The sequence below is a fragment of the Musca domestica genome, unplaced genomic scaffold (assembly GCF_030504385.1).
Source record: "Musca domestica strain aabys unplaced genomic scaffold, Musca_domestica.polishedcontigs.V.1.1 5, whole genome shotgun sequence".
Classification (NCBI taxonomy): domain Eukaryota; kingdom Metazoa; phylum Arthropoda; class Insecta; order Diptera; family Muscidae; genus Musca; species Musca domestica.
Window position 1 is genome coordinate 6,480,034 of NW_026712346.1, and position 20,130 is coordinate 6,500,163.

Here is a 20,130-nt window from a genome sequence, read left to right on the forward strand (position 1 = left end):
TGTTTGTTTAAATTTTTCAATAAGAGAAAAATTCTATCTTGTTATTTTACAACGCAAAAATTAAAGGCTAAAGCATAAAACGAAATAATAAAAAACAACAACAAATACACAGACAGTCGTCGAACCACAAAGCAGCATTAACAGCAGTGACCATTATTGTTGTTTTTGTTAATGTTGGATGGCCTTATCACTGTTCCCACTCACCGCCAGTTAAATACACGAATAGGGTTGCCATCGCGTATTATAAAAATTGGTATAAGTAACATTTTTGGTCGATTTTCGATAAAATATTATTTTAATATAAACGCGAATATAAAATTGTTGGAAAATCGTCGGTCCTCGTTAGTAGTGAATATATATTTTCATATATTATTAAAGATATTTTATTATATATCTACAATTTTGATTTTATCCTGATTTTTATATATTTTGATATTTTTTTGAATACTTTGAAAAAAATTTTGGTTGTGTGTACCCTACAGTCTATGCACACTACAATCGGTAATATTAAAAATTACTATGTTTCGGAATATTTTTGATTTTTTTGAGAAAATATTTCTTCTCTCGGAAAAAGTTTTAATATTTTTGGACACTTTGGTGTTATAATTAAAACTTTGTATGTTACGTATACACTGAGAGAAATTTCTTGTATTTTCAACACACTTTAAAAAATTGGGTTTTTGATTTGTTCACTTTTTTATTCAATTTTGAGTAGTTTTCGCTACATTTCGACCAAAAATCTGTGTTGTATTTACGATACATCACACAAATAGAACACTTTGTTGGTTTATTAAAAGAATTTCGTTCTTTTATAAGATTTTTATCTTTATTTCATTTGCAATTTGGTACAAAAGTTTTGATTTTTGGTTTTTTCCGCAATATGCCTTTGACTTCTCTCGATTTCTTCATCAGAGCCACTGATGCTCTTGTAAAATTCGAAGCCAACTTCACTTCTATTCTGGATGAAGAGTTGGACGTCTATTCTTTAGAAATTCAAGGGGCTGAAGCAAAGGAGCTTTGGGGCAAAGTTAAAGATCTTTTCGAAAAATGCTTAAACGACATTCAGTCGTCTGATACTTCCTCTGCAGAAGAATTAACATCGGTTGAGAGTAAGTACGATGTCGCATTTAAAGCTTATGTTAAGGTGTTATCGGCTATAAATAGGAAAGTTGATCAGCTTCGGACTTCGCCGAAAGCTCAAACTTCTCCTAGAGTAGCAAATCCATCAAGCACTCCACGTGCAAATTTATCACAATTTGAGGAAACTATTTCTGTCTCAGGTGTTTTGCATCAATCAGTAAATCTTCCAGATGTTTCCACTGGTACGATGAATGATAGTTTCCTAGATAGCATCAACCTTCCTGCATGTGATATCGATGTCTTCGATGGTGACATTCTGACTTGGCCAACATTTAGAGATTTCTTTTCTGCGGTATATATTAATAACCCTCGCCTTAGTGATATAGAGAAATTGTGCCATCTTCTCAAGAAAACTAGTGGTGACGCCCGAGAAATTGTGAAAATATTTCCGCTTACTCATAAAAGTTTTAGCTTAGTCTGGAAATCATTAAAAGATACCTATGATAATGTTCGAATTTTAGTTAACAACCAACTTAAGGCTCTTTTTGATCTTTCGTTGCTTGATACTGAAACTAGCGCAGGTTTAAAAGGTTTGCAAAGAGGAATTAATGGTTGTGTCTCTTCTATGTCAATTTATGATGTTGCTACTGACAATTGGGACCCAATATTAGTTTTTCTTTGTTTACAAAGGCTTCCCAAAAATACGGTTACAATGTGGGAACAAGGTATTAAAGATACTAGGATCTTTTAAGACTAGGATCTTTTTTTGACAGAAAGATTTCAGAAGCTCACCTGCCTTAAAGATATAAAGGGAATAAATTCCACTCAAAAATCAGAGAAAATGAAAGTTAGGACACATTTTACGAATGCTGCTCCATCCAAGCCTTCACAATCTACCACTGTTAAGTTCTGTATATTCTGTCCAAGGCAGATACATCATTTACGTGTATGCCCAGAATTTAGAAAGCGCAGACCGCTATTCACTTTCAAAGCAGCACAAACTTTGTATTAATTGTCTATCTCGAGGTCATGATGTTAGGAATTGCACCAGTTCCCATAGTTGCTCAAAATGCCATAAACGACATCATACCCTGCTTCACCATGATACGGCACCAAATAATAGTTCTACGACTCCGTCACAGACTTCTCCTCAATCGATTTGTATTCCACGCTCCCCACAACAATCTACTTCTAATCTAAATACGCCTTCGACTTCTTTGGGTCAAACTTCGAATTCTTTAAGTAGGCAGGTATTCCATTCCTCGCAAAATAAATCGGTCTTACTGGGCACAGCTATGGTCAACATTATTCATATGCCTGCTTCATTTGTGTCAGAAAGCTTACAGCAGCGACTTGGTATTCACACAAGGTCTACTCAAGCAACAATTTCAGGTGTAAATCAAGGGGTTTCAATCTTGTCGCGAAATTCGTGTTCTTTGTATGTAGGATCTCCAGTAGATAGAACTATCTTAATGGAAATGACAGCACTAGTTGTACCAACTATATCAGGCAATCTTCCTTCGATTCCCATCAGCAAGGAACTTGTTTCTAATATGCCAAATCTACGTTTGGCGGATAAAAATTTGTTTGACTGTCGTCCAGTAGAAATATTAATAGGGGCAGATTTATATCCAAAAATAATTCTCCCGGGTATACATTCCAATATTTTAGGTTCCCTAGTTGCCCAAAGAACAGTTTTCGGCTGGGTAATTACAGGTCAGGTCCCTACTGGCATAACTCCTTCTAGAAGCGTAACGACATTTGCAACTAACGTTACCTACTCGGAATTGGAAAAAGTGCGTAAGTGTAATTTCATGTTTCCTTCTGACCAAAATTGTTAAAAATATTATAAAAAACACATATTACGCATGCAGTATTGGATACCTCGATCAAATTCGATGATTCGTAATGTAGTAAGAAAATGCAAATCATTTTAAAGAAAAAAGATTTTGATCACAAAGTTTTGCTACTCTACCTCCGGAGAGAACAGTCATTTAAAACCATTCGCCACTGCAGGCATAGATTTCACTGGTCTTTTCAATTTAAAATCCTTTACAGGGCGTTGTTGTGAAATTACGAAGTATGTGTATCCGTTTGCTTTTCTACGAAAGCAATACATCTTGAAGATACCCATTGAATGATTTTCAAAAAATCTTATATAATTAACACCAGGTCATTCTTTGATAAGGGTCTCCGATTCTAGCTCCTCCTGAACCTCTAATAGATGAATCTCCTTTGAATATCGTGAATCGGCATTGTAGATTAAAAGCGCCTACTCAAATCTGCTAACGGTAGAAAGAATAGTACCTTAAAAGTATTCATAAACGCTAAAAATGGCAGTATCTAGAGCGCGATATTCAAATTGTTCGTAACGAACAATTATCTCCCACAACGTGGAAATTAGGTCCTGTAACTCGCGTTTCACCCAGCATCGACGGTCGCGCCCGCATCGCCTACGTAAAAATGAAATTATAAGACGACCAGTAGAATAGTTGGTCAATTTGGCCATTTTAAATTGTTAGTACTTCTCACTTCGTGGCGTCTCTATCTTTTCACAGAATGAAAATATTTGTATGATGGCCGCCACTCTTCCCGATTATGATGACCTCGTCCCCATAACCGACAAGGAGAGAGAAGAACTGCCGGCTACATCCATCACAGGAGATATACAATCCCCATCTGGAAATTACCCCCTACACAAGTGATAACAAATCGACAGCTGACACTCCCATGTACCACATGCTATCAGCGCTCTCTTCCTAACATATAAAGGAGCCAAACCAGGCCGGGAGCACTGGACCTGCCCCTCTTTCAGAGGAAATCAATGTAATACCTGTGAAAACACATAAAGGAGTGAAACAGGCTTCCCGAATTAGGTACAACTAACCATGTTTGGTTGGGGTTGCTTCCGAAAGGTAACCTGTTTGGCCTCTTTCGGAGTACAGCCATACGGTGTCCCTAATGTTTTCCTTATATGCGATTTTAATTTGCCTTGACTCACCGAGCATATTTTTTGAATACTTTATTATTTTATTGCAACATAGCAAGATGTTGCAAGTCTGGCGGCAATGTTTCAGTTAGAATCATTATTGCTTTTATCTTTCTAATTAATTTAATTTTATTTGGATACCATATAATTCTTATACTTGGTTTGAATACAACTTTATGATTAAAGTGATAATGTCAACATTATAACTAGCGAATTAGGCATTGAATTCGTTCTTGGATTACGTCCAATTCGCACCAGCAAAAATAAGGTAAATTATTATCTCCGATAATATACCAAATTATTAATAAATAAAATCCAAGTCAATATTGACACATTAAAACTAAACCCTTTTGTGTTTGTATTTTTCCTTTTCTTTTTATTGCTACGCAAACAGAGGGTATAAAAAACAGAGTTTTTTTTTATACCCTCCATCCCTTGGAGGTTATATTAACATTGTCATATTCTCCATCGGCGTAAAATTCTAAGTCGATTTTGCAATGTCCGTCTGTTGTAATAACGAATTGAGATAGAAAACTAAAATTTTGCACACATGTTTATTTTGCCAGTAGGCAAGTTCGTAAATGGGCCATGTAGGTCCACGTTTTGATATAGCCCCCATATAACGGTACCTCCCTATCTTCGGTATTTTGATGATTTTAGAGATATTATTCAAATTTGGTATTTGAAGTTCGTAATGAATACTACAGTCTAAGATAGAAAATTGTCTGTGCAGGTCCACGTGTTCGTATAGCCCCCATATAACGGTGCCTCCCAATATTCGGTATTTTGATGACTTTGGCGTCATTATTCACCGGAGTGGTTTCCAATTACGTATTTAGAGTTCGTAATGGGAACTACAGTCTGTGACAGAAAATTGTCTATGCAGGTCCATGTCTTCTTCCATATACCAGTACCTCCCTATATTCGGTATTTTGACGACGTACAATACTTACCGAAATTGTTTGCGATGTCGTATTTGAAGTTCGTCATGTATGCTACAGTCTGTGGCAGAAAAATGTCTTTGAAGGTTCACGTCTTCGTATATCTCCGATGTAACGATACCTCCCTATATACGGTATTTTGATGATTTTAGCTACATTTTTCACCGTTTATTTCAAGTGTCGAATTTGAATATGGTAATGGCTTATGACAAACAATGCCTATGTAGTATATTTATATATTTTTTTTTTTTTTGAAAATTTCCAAATTCGTTCCAAATGGTGGAGGGTATTCAAAGGCCCGGCCGAACTTACTGCTTTTTAACTTTTTTGTTTTTTTTTTCTTTTTCTATGTGTGTGTTTGAAACGTATTTAACGTATATACAATTTTATCTTTAGTTCATTCTATATGAGTTCTATCACAAAATGATTCTCTTTGTACAATTTTAACTTTTTGTGACCATTATTACCCACTTACTTCTCCATTCACAATATTATTTCGTTATGTTTTGTTTTTTTTTTTTTTCAGTGAGAATTCGACTTGTCAGTCCGAAAATCATTTGACAATTTTTGTGATATCTCTTCTAATGTTGCCACTTGCCCGCGACACTGGTATTCTGATAACTTGCTGGATACGTTTTTTTAATACGATCCAACTTCCATTCATGCGGATCCAACCTATTATCCTTTATGACTAAATATCCTTCTTTGATATTCACCTTTTCATATTTCCGCATAGTGATTCTGTAAAATTCGTGGAAATATTCTAATTTCCATCTTTTGCAAAAATATTGCTACATAAATTTGAGATATTTCCAACAACTGAATAATCTAAGAATAGGTGTTTCCATTAAGAAATGACCAGTGGTCAAAAGGGGGAAATCATTTGTTTCATCTCTAACAGGACTTAAGTTCAATTCTTGTTAATATAGTGGTAAATACTTCAAAAGTGAAATTCATTCCAGCTATACTTTTTCGCAAATGAAGTTTAAAAGATATATAGCCAAGCGGATTCATCTTCTTAATAAGATTTTGGGTGAAGTTGTAATAAATTGTACTATTTTGAATGTGTTTAGTTTTGTAGAAACTGTACATGTTGTAAAAATAGTTTGTGTGTTGAATGTTCTTCTTTAAATTCTTATCTCATTTTTATTTGTCTTTTCGGAAGAATGTAAATTAGTTAAATAAAGAAAACACAAGATGCATGTGTTTTCCAAATGCTAGGTTTATGGTCGGTAATAAATAATGTAATAAATGTCACGGCCATAAATAGAAGATAAGAAAGAGTCGATCACAAATTAGGTACGTTTCGTTTTCTCCCGCAACGTATTGTGTGCGTTAATGCACAGCGTGCATTAGTACATAAAATGCATGTGTTAATGTATTAGATGTAAGCTTTAGTGTTAAGAATATGTTGTAAATAAATTGAGTTCCCTTCCAGCCACGGAACGAGAAAGATCAACTCGCGGCATTTTCTTTTTCTTTCGTTAGTTACATCGCTTTGTGATGAGGTTAGGAGTCGACCTCATCATTTGGTGACCCCGACGTGATAGTATCGCGTGTAGTTAGTGAAGTTATTCGATAGGCTATATTTTCAGTGTCCGAGAAAATATTAGTTTATGCGAAATAAATGACGTGATAGGCGCGCATTTTCGTAGTAGTAAAGTGTGTTAGGCTTATTTGTTGTAGCGACGTAAAAGGTGCACTGTTGAAGCAAAGATAGTGTTAGATCTTTTAGTTGTGTAAAAGGAGACATGATAGGTAGCAGTGAAAGATTCTGTCGATCTATCTCTCCATATACTAACGCAATAGACGTGCAGAAAAAAGTGATTAGTTTATTCGTTTATTTTTTGAGTGCACATATATTTCGTCAATATGAATTTTGTAGACTTCATTCAACATCAAAGGATGTTGGGCGAGTATATTGTGTCACTTTATTTAGAAATGGAAAAAATTGCTCTGTGTGGTGTAACTGAGGAAGCTAGGGAAAAATGTATCAAATTAGGTAGTTCCTTTACAGAAGCAAGAAAGGAATATTTAGATAACGAGAGGGAACTCCGTCGTGTGAAAAAATTTACATACTCGGATTACATAGACGCCTTGGGAGTGTGCTATGCGACTAAAGATATCGAGAGAGTTCTAAACGGCATAGATGTTTTTGTGCCCATAGAAATACCACGTTTAGATATCGATTATTTAGCTGAGGTGAACAGCTTAAGTTCATCGGAACAGTGTGGGAAAAATGCCTTACTGTTCCATTCACAGCCGCCAGACATTGGGATAACGGTTAAACTTATCGATGCTTTATTTGATTTTTGGGAGGAGATTAGAAGATGTTATTTCTCAAAAATAGAAAACATCGATAGAAAATTTCAAACATTATCGTCACAATACGTGCGGTATTTGGATGAAGTTGGAAAACAGGATCACTACACAAGTCATTACCATTTTCTTAGAATTTGTTACCGCATAGTGAGAAGTGGGAACATTTCAAGAATAGCACCTGAAAAGGTGAACATGAAGAAGCATGTTGATAATGTTAAAGGTAGTTTAGGGACTCATCAAAAGGTAGTTGAGGACTTAGAAGCTATCGAAAGAAAAAATGAAAACGTTCGCCTTGATGCTCCACGAGTCGAAGGAAAAATAACTCGTAAAATTAAAATTGAAGCAGGGCTGCCAACAAGGAATATGCTGAAACACAAAAATCTTGTATTTGCTGCTCCTGACAATGAAGAAAGTGAAATCCGGGCCAAGCATTGTATTAGCGATGGACATAAAGACAAGATTGATAATTTCCGTCTGAAACGCCCGGGATGGTTCAGAAGTCGTGGAGAACATAACAACATGGGTATGAGTAAACGACGTATCCATGCAGAAGATTTGTCATTGAATCATGGCAAGGATTTAAAAATATCCCAGGTATCTGGTCATCGCTGGCGGAGAGATCAAGACTTCAAGTGGTTGGTGGATGTCATGGGTGCAATTACCTAGTTTCAAGCTGCATACTTCGGATATTATTTTTACGTTAGAAATTAATTTTGAAATAAGATATAACTTTAGCACAGTTTTATTCAATTTTTAATATTAAGAAAATTATGTTTATTTTATATAATTTAAAAAAAAAATAGAATCGATCGAATTTGTTAAAAGATTAGGATCTTTTAAGGCCGGGAGTATGTTTAGTTTTGTAGAAACTGTACATGTTGTAAAAATAGTTTGTGTGTTGAATGTTCTTCTTTAAATTCTTATCTCATTTTTATTTGTCTTTTCGGAAGAATGTAAATTAGTTAAATAAAGAAAACACAAGATGCATGTGTTTTCCAAATGCTAGGTTTATGGTCGGTAATAAATAATGTAATAAATGGCCATAAATAGAAGATAAGAAAGAGTCGATCACAAATTATGTACGTTTCGTTTTCTCCCGCAACGTATTGTGTGCGTTAATGCACAGCGTGCATTAGTACATAAAATGCATGTGTTAATGTATTAGATGTAAGCTTTAGTGTTAAGAATATGTTGTAAATAAATTGAGTTCCCTTCCAGCCACGGAACGAGAAAGATCAACTCGCGGCATTTTCCTTTTCTTTCGTTAGTTACATCGCTTTGTGATGAGGTTAGGAGTCGACCTCATCAGAATGCGTTTCTTAAAAGCTAATCGATCTGGCTTTAATATACCAACCGCATCCACAAAGTTTTTTTTCCGTTAATGGTATACTATTGACAACCTCGCCAAATGATAAACATAGAGAATTCGGCAAGAGAGACATATGTCGACAAGTCACTTGTGGGCTTTAAAATATTTTGAACCACCAGAGTTCACGAGTCATTAGTTATGCAAGTGAACATCCTCTGCTCCTAATATCAGCTGAATTGTGTTCCGAATTAAGAGGTCTCCAGTTTTCTTTTCCAACATTTTCAGAAATTTCCAAGACTACATTTTTATCGAAGATGCTCCAATTAGGAGGCTTCTTAACCATGTTAAGACGATGGTAGAGTCTGTCCAAAATTGTGTCGAATATTTACAAAAAATTTTACAATGGCTTCTGCTAATTTGGAGAATAATACTGACTCACATATTTAGTGCGACACAAATATTTGCTGTTAATCAGAATGTACGTGTGGTACGGTCAATATTTTCCATCTGAACATATAGGGGGCTCCATACGCGCTTGCCAACGCATCTCAAAATACATGAGTCTCAACAGAATATCTTATCTGTTTTTAAGAAAATTTTTCCAGTTCAACAGAGTTATTGTCTTCAATTGATCATCCCAATCAGCAATGTCTAACCAGATTTGTTGCGTTATTATCTTGGCTACGACGAACAATTGTTCCAGCCATCCACATGCATCAAAAAATTGATTATTGTTGATGAAACTTCTCATTTTGAAGCTACATTTTTATTTTCCATTGAAGGTGGTGTGAAATAGAAATAATCACCTGAGATATTCCAACGTATTCCAAACGTATTTGTGGAAGCATCTTCGGAATTGGCTAGCCAATAGATTGCAATGTCTAAATCAAAAGCACTCTAACTACACTAGAATTTCGAAACTTACAACAAGAGTTAAATAAAACAATTTCGTCAAAGTTCAAATATTACAACAAAAATATTCCATAAAAATCCAAATATCTCAGCAACAAAGTTTTTAATAATTGTGATGTTCTAGCAAAATTTAAAAAAAATATATATTTTAATAAAAATGCCGGAAAATTACTTCTGGAAACAATTTATTTTGGGTCCCATAAAATGCAAGAGCAATAGATATTGTGCCAAATTTTAATAAATTGTTTAAAATTGTAAAAATATATATTGTTGTAAACATATTTAAATATTTTTAGTCTATGTTGTTATTTACATTTTGTTTTCAAATGTTGTTATTCTATCCATAATTACATAAATATTTAATTAAAATTATAATATTTACTCATTTATAATATTACAAGTTAAGTTGTTTTATGATTTCAATTAAAGATTGTTTTCTTGCTCTAAATTCAATTTCATACGATGTTTTCAAATTGTTATGAGGGCGGCTCGAAAAGTACTTAGCCTTTCAATAAAAGAGAATAGTTAATTTTTCAAAAATAATTTTATTTTTCAATATAATCTCCTGAAACTTCAATACACTTAGTCCAACGTTTATCTAGCAATTCTATTCCTTGATTAAAATTGTAATTGAATCTTCATTTGGGGTTAAACGCTTGCCAGAAAGGATTTCTTTACCATGTCTCACCAACAGTTATGAAACGACGCGTAAAATCCATTTTATTTCGCTTAAACGATCCAAACAAGCTTGTGAAATGTTCATTCTTATGCGTTTTTGATCGACTGTTAACTAATGCGGCACCCATCTTGCAGAAAGCTTTTTAATCTGTAGTTCTTCATGCAAAATTTAATAGACCCGATCATTTGAGATGCTCATAATATTAGCAATTTCACGCACCATACCATGTCATGCACTTTAGATACAATTTCTGTTGTGTTTGCTGTTTTTGGACGTCCACTACGTGGTTCATCTTCAATGCTTGTACGACCAAGTTTAAATTCAGCAACCCAATTTTTTACTGTTGCATATGAAGGGGCACTTTCACCTAACATATCATTATGAATTTCTTGTCCCGACAAACTTTTTTATGTAAATATTTAATGACAGCACGCTTTTCTAATTTTTCCATTGTAAAAAAGTTACGGATGCGTCGTCTTGAACACCTGTTTCTATATGAAGGAGTTGCCAGATCGAAACAAAATTTTAATACGTCCTAATTACTTAAAACACATGAAACTCATAACTTGACTAGGGCACACACATAATTTTTTCGAATATAGAAAGTGATGTCTGGCTTATGAATCGAACCCAGAGAGCAAAGTTATAAACTATGGATGTTTCGTCCAATGGAAGTTACGAGAGAGTGTCTGCAGATGTAACACTTTATTTTATCTTCCTTGTCGCCACTACGTAGTAACTCTGTGACGATGGAAAGTAGCCAACAGTAGTTTAGTTAATATGTGCATACTATTGCATTTATTAGGTTTAGAAGCGTCAAAGAAGTGGCATCTTAAAAAGAGAGTGAGTGACTCACTTCCAAATGCTTGCAGGGTGTCTATCCACACCAACAAAGCATTTGATAGTATAAATCACCGGTCCCTTGCAATACATTCTGCTGCTTTGTTCTTTTTCAAAAAAATAAAATCCGTTAAAAATTCTTTTGATGAATACGACGACTTGGACCTACATAGGCAAATTTTCGTCATAAGCCATTACAATATTCAAATCTTGAAAAAAAATCGGTTAATAATAAAGTTGAAATCATCAATATATATATATATATATATATATATATATATATATATATATACTAGCTGGCCCGGTCCGCGTTGCCGGCCCGTAGTTTTAGTCTGTAATGCAAATTTTATATAGCACAAATCTAGTTCATAAAAGTGAACAAATTTTAATATAAATATTGATCCAACTAAATCAAAATGAATACATATGGAAGGAGGACAAAATAATTTAAAAGTTAATTACGCTTTTACACCCATTACCATAGCACCTTAAATTGCGCATTAACGTCCCCAAAAAGTCTACGTTCTTGTTCATAGTAAAATTCAATGACGATTAAACCATGCCCGTGTTGTCGTCCGCCAATCGGTAAAAATCACTACAGATCGGCGGCACTGGGGACTGTACCAAAATATTTACGTATGTTGACATTTTTCTCTAAGATGGTTCTCTATTCACAAAGTAGCCTAAATACAGCAAAATCGATTGAAAAATGGGGTCAAGACCCTCTAAATAGAAAAGCCAAGATGCCAAATAATGGCCAAATCAGTTGAAAAACGTGGCCAAAACCACAGTCATAGCTGGAATCAGGGATACATTCATATGAGAGTAATACCAAAACGTGGCCCAACCAATATTCTCTTGGGGGTTACAAATTCAATAGAATACAAAATTTTCTTTTCTGACCACACATTAGATGTGAAAGTGGACTTGGGGATACTCCAATGTGGGGACTTTACTTAAATAAATTCCTATGTGGGAATTATCTGTATGATGGTTCCCTTCCCCAGGTTAGCATAAATACAATTTTTAGCCAAATCAATTGATGAACGTGGTCAAGACCAATATGGGCCCTACTCTGAAAATTTCAAATTTCATGCGAAGAGGTTCCCTACCCCCTTAGAAACAAAAATGCTAAATAAGGACCAAAAAATGAAAAAACTGGCCAAGACCCCAAAAATAGCTTAAATCATAGATGTTTATATAAATATGAAATCGGGTTGTACCCTTATCCGTGAGTTATGATCGATATCAAGACCTGCAAAAGCGATTTAAGGTATTTTGAATGTTTGGGAAGAATTTCTGGAAGGATAGAAATCCTTTTCTTACTAAAAATCCCATTCGCTCTACTATTTTGCACACTTTATATTTGGTATTTTACTGATTGTACTCCCAAAGAATTTAGCATTTTAAGCTCTCATTGGACGGATTATTGTCACATGAAAGAAGTAGGTCCATGCTTTGAATTGAATTTTTCGGTCATTCTTGTTTGTTTAAATGTGTTCGCATCTTCCAGCTGAACCACGATGTAGGCCCTGGAGTTGTAGGGTAGATGTCAGTTAACATCCTATTTCGCACTTATTTCATTTTTTTGGTGAAAAATTGTATATAGTGAAAAATTAATCTTTAATTTGTTCACAAAAAATCCACTGAATTCAATATTATAATACAAATTGAAAAAAATTGACAAAAGAAGAATAACAAATTGAAAAAATCTTCAACTTGTTCGCTGATTTTTTACAGCAAATATTTAAAGATCCTTACAAAGATTGTCAATATAATAAACTTTTATTTTAAAATTCGATTCCATTGAATTTTTTTTTTTCGATTTAGTCCCGATTTGAGAATTTTTGCAATAAGGTCTCTTTTTCGTGATTTTTTAGCGATTTTGAAAAAGTAATTATCTTTTAACTTTGGTGTGATCGCGTTAAATTATATCGATATCACCTATTCCGTTTCGCCACCACATAATTCGGTACTACACTTTTATAAATTCGGTACTATTTATAAATAAATAAATTGGTATTAATATTCGAATTCAAAAATAAAATATACAAAACACTGCAAATGTACATTAGAAAAAAGTAAGTCAGAATGGGAAAAAATCATGCAAAATAAAACATTACTATTGTACATTTCAAAAGTCAAAATGAAAATGTTAATATATTACATTTTTACGCGATTTTTTTGGATATTATCCTTTTCGGAGAGGAGACAATTCCGAATTTGTGTGAATCGTTAAAATCAGTCCAGCGGTTCTTAAGTTATAAGCGTAGTAACTAACACAACTTACATTTATATATATAGATATATATATATATATATATATATATATATATATATATATATATATATATATATATATATATTCATATATATATATATATATATATATATGTGTTCATTCATTCAACGCAAGCATTCGAACCGAGCCACACATCGTACCGGACAACAAAATTTAATTAAATTTAGCTTCAATCTGACAAAAGGTTTCAAACAATATGTAGTTGTTTGACATTGGAGCTGCGCATGGTTTTTGTATCGGATGTCTTCAGCAAAAGGTGCTATATATATATATATATATATATAATATACACCATGAGAGTAGAAAATTCTTCGAAAATTTTTAGTTATTCTCCTTAAAACTGAGGCTCACACGAGGTTTAAAACTTCAATTGGGACCAATCTTCATTTAGTACGTACACTGAAATGTGAACATATATCGCCATTTGTGTATAGTACAAGAATTCAACTCACATTTGTTAACATTATGTGATCTGAATCTTTTAAATAATAGTTTTATATGGTATTTATATTTGGTAATCCAGGTTTGATTAAACGTCTTTATAGTTTGATATGAGAACAGTAGAATGAAGTGAACTTTGTCCTAGGTTAGTTGGTAAGCAGAGCCGTAGGTTGTTTTTTTGCCGTCCGAACAGATAGAATAATGTATGCGAATCGGCTTAGGAATGCTCAATCTGAAAACGAAAGTTTGTGCTTTATGTGGAAAAAGAAATATAATAGCGCATTCTAAGGAATTCCTTATGGATTAAAATTTAGGATATAATTGAAAGTTGCACTAAGTTATTATTCCCACGAGTGTGGACTATAAATGGCGCAACTAAAATCCATACTGTGGGCGGTTGGTAAAGCGTTTCTAGCTTCGACCCACACAATAATCAACAACTCGAACCGTTGGCAGTAATAATGTTGTGTTTTGCTCAATAAAGGATGTGGGCTATCGCTGGAAGTTATGTGATATAGAAGGCATAAATTGCGAGGTTTGGGTTGGGCTGGTCGATATTCATGGGTATGTTAAAATGGAGCGAGAGTTATACCCGTACACCCGCGAGGTAGCTTGGGATCCATATTACAGAAATATAACCAACAACCATATATATAAGCTACTGTTGTCTAATTTCTGTTTAAATTTACAAAATACACAAACAACTATTGCGGGCTTAGCTTATTTCTAACCGTAGGATTTAACTTCCGGGATGATAAAATAATGATTGTATCGCCGTGTTATTTTTTTTTGCAGGGATGTAAATATTAAATACAATAGTGGTTTCATTTACCTGATGCAATTTTCCGGATCATTTTCGCAATCAGTGTTACATCGGAACCTTTCCCATGACAACCAGCCCATTGGAGGTGTAAGCGCCAGTCCATTATTTAAAGGAGATACGTAAGATGATGTTAATAATAACAAGGCAATAATAAACCGCATACTGTGACCTAAAATAAAACGAAAAATACAGATTAAACACAATGAATTGTTGTAAGAATTTTCGTTAAAAAACGTAAAAGCTGATTTGCTGACAGTAAAGAGAAATTGGCAACATGTCTTTCTGATTCTGATGAATACGGAGAATAATGAAAAATGAGGTCAAAGTATTGAAACTTTCAGACGAATTCTCAATTACGCTAAAATATTCAACTAAAAAGAAAAATGTTCAATGCTATATATGCTGTTTTTTTAGTAGTATTCAGATGAGCCTACTGGCCTTTTTCCATTCGTTCGTAAGTTTTAAGAATAAAAAAATATATTTTGGTTTTAGTATCTAATGTTTTCTTCTGTCAGTGACAATCACACAAAAGTTTTTCCATTTACTTTTATTTATTTATTATTTTTTTTTTTTTTTTGTTTTAACAGAGACATACGAACGAAATACATATATAAAATAGGATGGAAGCTATTGTTTTGATCAGAAATCTTCTATTTGTTACAATATCACTTCAAAATTGTATGTCTATGATGAGGAAATTCAAATAATTGTTAGGGGCACAAACATTCTCTTGGCGCTTCACATCCCTCAAAAACAAAGCTTTCAGAATTTCTATAAAATACACGTTAACACGTTTGCTTTACATTATTGCCATATTATATTTTGAACAAAATTAAATTAAATTTTATAGGAAACTAGCTGTCCCAGTCCGCGTTGCCGGCCCGTAGTTTTAGTCTTTAATGCAAAGTTTTTAAAGCATAATAATTCACAAATCTTACTCACATAAGTGACACAATTTTTTGTAAAAATGATGATTCGATTAAATAGAAATAAATACGTCTTTCAAAAAACCTGATCCTATTTGTAAGTAAGAGGTTTTAGTTTGAGTTTATATATGGAAATCAATTGTTGTTCGTTGGTAATGGAATCAGTTGAGAACGGCTGAACCGATTGCATAATTTTTCGTACAAACGTTTGTAATACCCCGAGTTAGGTTTTTGAAGAACAAAATATTGACCACGCCTACTTTTACGCCCACTATTTCGATTTATCAAAAATCCTTATTTTTGCCAAATAGTGAAGATATCGATTTTAAAATTAGTACACGACATACTGTGACTTTCCTCCAATCCTAAGTATTTATTTGGGGCTGAGGAACTGACCACGCCTACTACTCACTAATTGTAGTTTCGATTTAGCTTAGAAATCGTTGTCGGATATGTATGATAATAAGCCCTTCGTGGTGCATAGTTATACCAAATATTCCTCCTATGAAATTTAAAACTTGTTTTGGTTTGAAAAATATCAACGTGGAATTAATAATAGTCTCGCTACAATGAAATCCTATGACGTCACTACGGCTTATTGGAAACTTGTTTTTGTCGTCTTGCGATTCGTTCCTCACAGAAAGAATAGAAACGTTCCAGTGAATTCAGGGCACACATAAAAATTCACCCACAGCAAATCCTTGCCCAAATTAGTCACTTTTCCTATTCCCTTTATTAAATAAATGTCACCAATGAATGTTACTCCTCCCATGTCTATCGCTATTTCCCAGATGATTTGACCTTCCTCATTCCGCAAAAAAGACATTTTCATCAAAACTTAATGACAAATCAGCCAAAATATGTCCCTCTTTTTCTTCTGTCTACTAATGTACTGTCAAATACTAACTGTCCCATTTGTCATGACTAGAGTCATTTTTTTTGACAGAGTCAAAAAACTTTCGTTTGAGTACAAATTCTTGTTTTTGAAAAAGACAAACGTTCCGTCAAATGCATGTTTCATGGTCATGCTGTCAAAGATTATCACAGTACAAATAGTTGCAAATCTTCTAATCAAGGACAACACTGCCTTCTTCACCGGCCACAAATTAATAGATATTCAGAACCATCTCTGGTATCTACCAATTTTAAGAATCGTGGATCTTGCCTGTCTTCGCAATCGCGCGTTGTGAAATCTAAGAAATCATCTCCACCTTTTACTACAGTAAAAAGTAGAGATTCGAAATTCAAACTGCCCACTAAGGACAAAAGGAGGCTGGATAACCAATCTACCAACACCATTCACAGTAATGTGTTCTTGGGAACATCGTTCATGATAGTAAATCGTATACAACTCGTACAATTGTTGATCGGCAGTTCACCACTTTCGGCCAAGCAAAGCAACTCTTTGTCTCTTTTGAGCCTTTTTTCTTTATTTTACGGTGTAAGTTCTTGCACGTTTTGGGATTTAAATGGCTTTACCCCGACCTCATTTTTCAATATTTGCCGATATGTTTAGCTAACGAGCCATTTTTCTGCCACTGCGACGCGGGTTTCGATCAAGTTGCTTCTTTACTTCTCGAACCATTTCTGCTAATGTTGTTGTTTTTTTCCATCTACTTCCTTGACGTCAGGCTACGCTGCCAGTATCACGGTAACGAGCGATGGTGCGAGTCACAAAAGATTTATTCACATTTAAATGCTGGAGTGCTCTAACGATAGCCACTTGTGGTTTTCCAGCCAAATATAAAGAAATCCCACTATCAAGTTTGAATTCCATCAGGAATAACTTTTTTTCTGGAAAATTTCCATCAAAATGCTTTTGTACGCTTATAAACAATGTAATGAGCTGTCACTGGAATAATTTTAACAGCTGTCGGACAAGTGGCTTAGAAATGACAGCAGTCTGAAGTTGGTTGCAGTTTTTTCATCTCACCCTGTATACTTGGCATTGTTACTCGTTCTGAGGTTAGCAAATATAAAGCTGCCGCATGAAGAAAATATATTTTTCATAAGTTGTCTTCCCCTAAAAATGTATCATGTATCATGGAAACAAGTGTGTAGCTTTAGGAAGTTCTTCTCGTCATTATCTTTTTGAGAATTTGAAGAATGGAGCGAAAATACACAAGTACTCAATACACTCAACGTAATTTTGTTGTTGAATAGAAAAGAGAAGAAAACTCCAATAAAATTATGAATCTATTTGAATTATACTAATTATATATTTGGTGTTTTGTTTCATACATTTTGTCCTCTTCTTCTTGGGTCCACAACGACACTGAAGTTAGTTTAAAAGGTTTGGCTGGGTAGCGAAATAGGCGTAGCGTGTCATGTGGGCCTGGGGCATATGCTGGGTAGATGTTCTGCTCATCGCTGTCAATCCGTGGCCAATATAAATTGAGGTGGCTGCATTATCTGAATCTTTTTTGTTCCAAACGTCTTGGGTTTGTCGGGGCAGATCTCGCTTTTCAGTTATGATGGGAGGGGATAATATCCTAGTACGATATACACTCAATATTCCACCATGACTTCTGAAACCGCGTCAGAGTGAATATCATTCAGTTTGACAGGCCTGTTGATCTAGTAGCCCTCTCTTATACCTCTTCACCTCTTTCCTAGAACATGTAGGTCTTTCCTTACGTGCCTGGGCGGAGGTTGCTCATCCACCAGATGGTGATTGAATTGGCTCTGTTTGTAATATCTAACCAGGTGTTGTATTAAGAGCATTTTTGCTATCGTATCGGTATGATATCCGCCTCCTCATATAGATGGCCGACAGGTATCATGAGGAGGCAACCTCTTTCGGTTCTGAGAGCGGCATTCTGGCAGCACTGAATATTTTAACATTATGCTGCTGCCAAGAGACTTGACAACTTTGTTGGTACTTCTAATAACAGTGGTATGCGCGGACCCCTTAAAGAGGCTATCGAATGTGTCCCCTACGGACTTGGGGTAGTTGGTTGTTGGAATTACAACACCATCGACTTGCACATTTAATGATACTTTTATCTCCGATGTCCATGTGGAAAAAAAGTGTGGCCGTCGATTTCGTGGCGGGAATTTTCTTATTCCTCTCAGTGAAATAAAAATCAACTAAGTAAGCGTTTAACCAATCGCAAGTGTAATCAATGATGGGCGTATAGGCCGCGACCGTACATTTATTCGTACGTTATTATTTCAATGCTGTCTGGAGGGCATAGAGTGCCAGAAAGTTAAGGTCAACCATTCCGGAGATATCACACCAATGTGTCAACTTGATATAATTAAGAGTTTTATTTAAGGAATAAACGTTACCATAAAGGTTTTTAGATCATGTTTCATTTATAACACCATTTAGCACTTAAAGCAGAAAAAATGTAGTTGTTAGGTTTTTTCAACGTAGAATTGGAAAGGAAATACGGTACTAATAAAATTAATGTTATCACAATAATTTTCTAATCTAATGGAGAGTCTACAGTGTTGCTGCTTGAAAAATGTCCAACAGCATGTGAATTATGTACTTGCTAATTTAACTAGTGAAATGAATTTTCTAATTCTGGAGTAATCTTCTCCAAAAGACCTACTATGAATTGATTGAATGTTTCTGTAGTTATTGCATTTCGATGTGCCACTGTAGAATGCCTTTGGTGCTCTTATTCCATATTTATAAGGAGATAGATTTCTTCCAAAAATTGGATCCACACCTGTCTATAAATATTAGATTTTCTCTTGGATGGGATACTCATAAGTAAAATAAATAAATGTTACTGTTGGACCAACATCGCAGATTGTTGGTTTATTATTCGTGGAGAAAGTGCGATGTATAAGTTGAGCCAAAAATTCTGTGGATGCAAAAAATTACCCATGATTCATCGCTACTAACAATTGATGAAAGACAATGTCGTTTATATACGTTACTTCTTTCACTAGCTGGGAATATTATAAACTACAGACCGACATTGTAAACAACAACCAGATGACAAAGGGTTGACCAGAGATTAAGCAAAATAGTACTTGTAAGTACATATTGTATTCCATATCTTGTTCATTATATTGTGAAATTAGTGTACTACAACATCGTCTCGTAAGTCCCTTTACATATTGAAAAAAGTGGAACATATTATATATAAACATATTAATGGTAGAAGAGTAACCGAAAAAATTAAATTAAACAAAAGTTCTTTTGCCTTTTCTTCAAATTTTAAAACCGCACTCATAAAAATGTTTATCTCTATGAACTTGTTATGCAATTGTTTACCTGAACAAAGAGCATAACCATGTATGTTGGTTTTGTCTATTCCATCTCCTCTTCAGATCCACAATAACTAACCTTATGGACTTTGTTATGTTCACAAAGGGTTTGTTCAAAAAAGTCAGTCCGATGTAATTTAGTAAGGTGTTTGATACTGTAGTTCTTTAAGGAAGAATTGATGTTTAAAATATATCAACATATAGACTTTAATTTGAAAGGACATAGCCGTTGAGATCTGTGTACTCCTAATTACCACACCCTTGTTGTAATAGGAGAGACACATTTCAACAAAAATATAATATGATTTATCAAGCCGCCACATTTTAGGAATCCAAATG

The 20,130-nt window shown here is 34.4% G+C and overlaps 1 protein-coding gene across 3 annotated transcripts in view; it reads right to left on the reverse strand.

The window, feature by feature from the left end:
• LOC101901723 (alpha-N-acetylgalactosaminidase) overlaps window positions 1-20,130 on the reverse strand; it is a 488,470-nt gene that overhangs the window by 267,494 nt on the left and 200,846 nt on the right. For all 3 annotated transcript variants that reach the window (XR_009343395.1, XM_059128175.1, XM_059128176.1), the window contains exon 2: window positions 14,648-14,807. Coding sequence is in view for 2 of the 3 variants with exons in the window: in XM_059128175.1 (XP_058984158.1) it covers window positions 14,648-14,807 (160 nt within the window). In the remaining variant the exon portion in view is untranslated. The remainder of the gene's footprint in view (window positions 1-14,647; window positions 14,808-20,130) is intronic.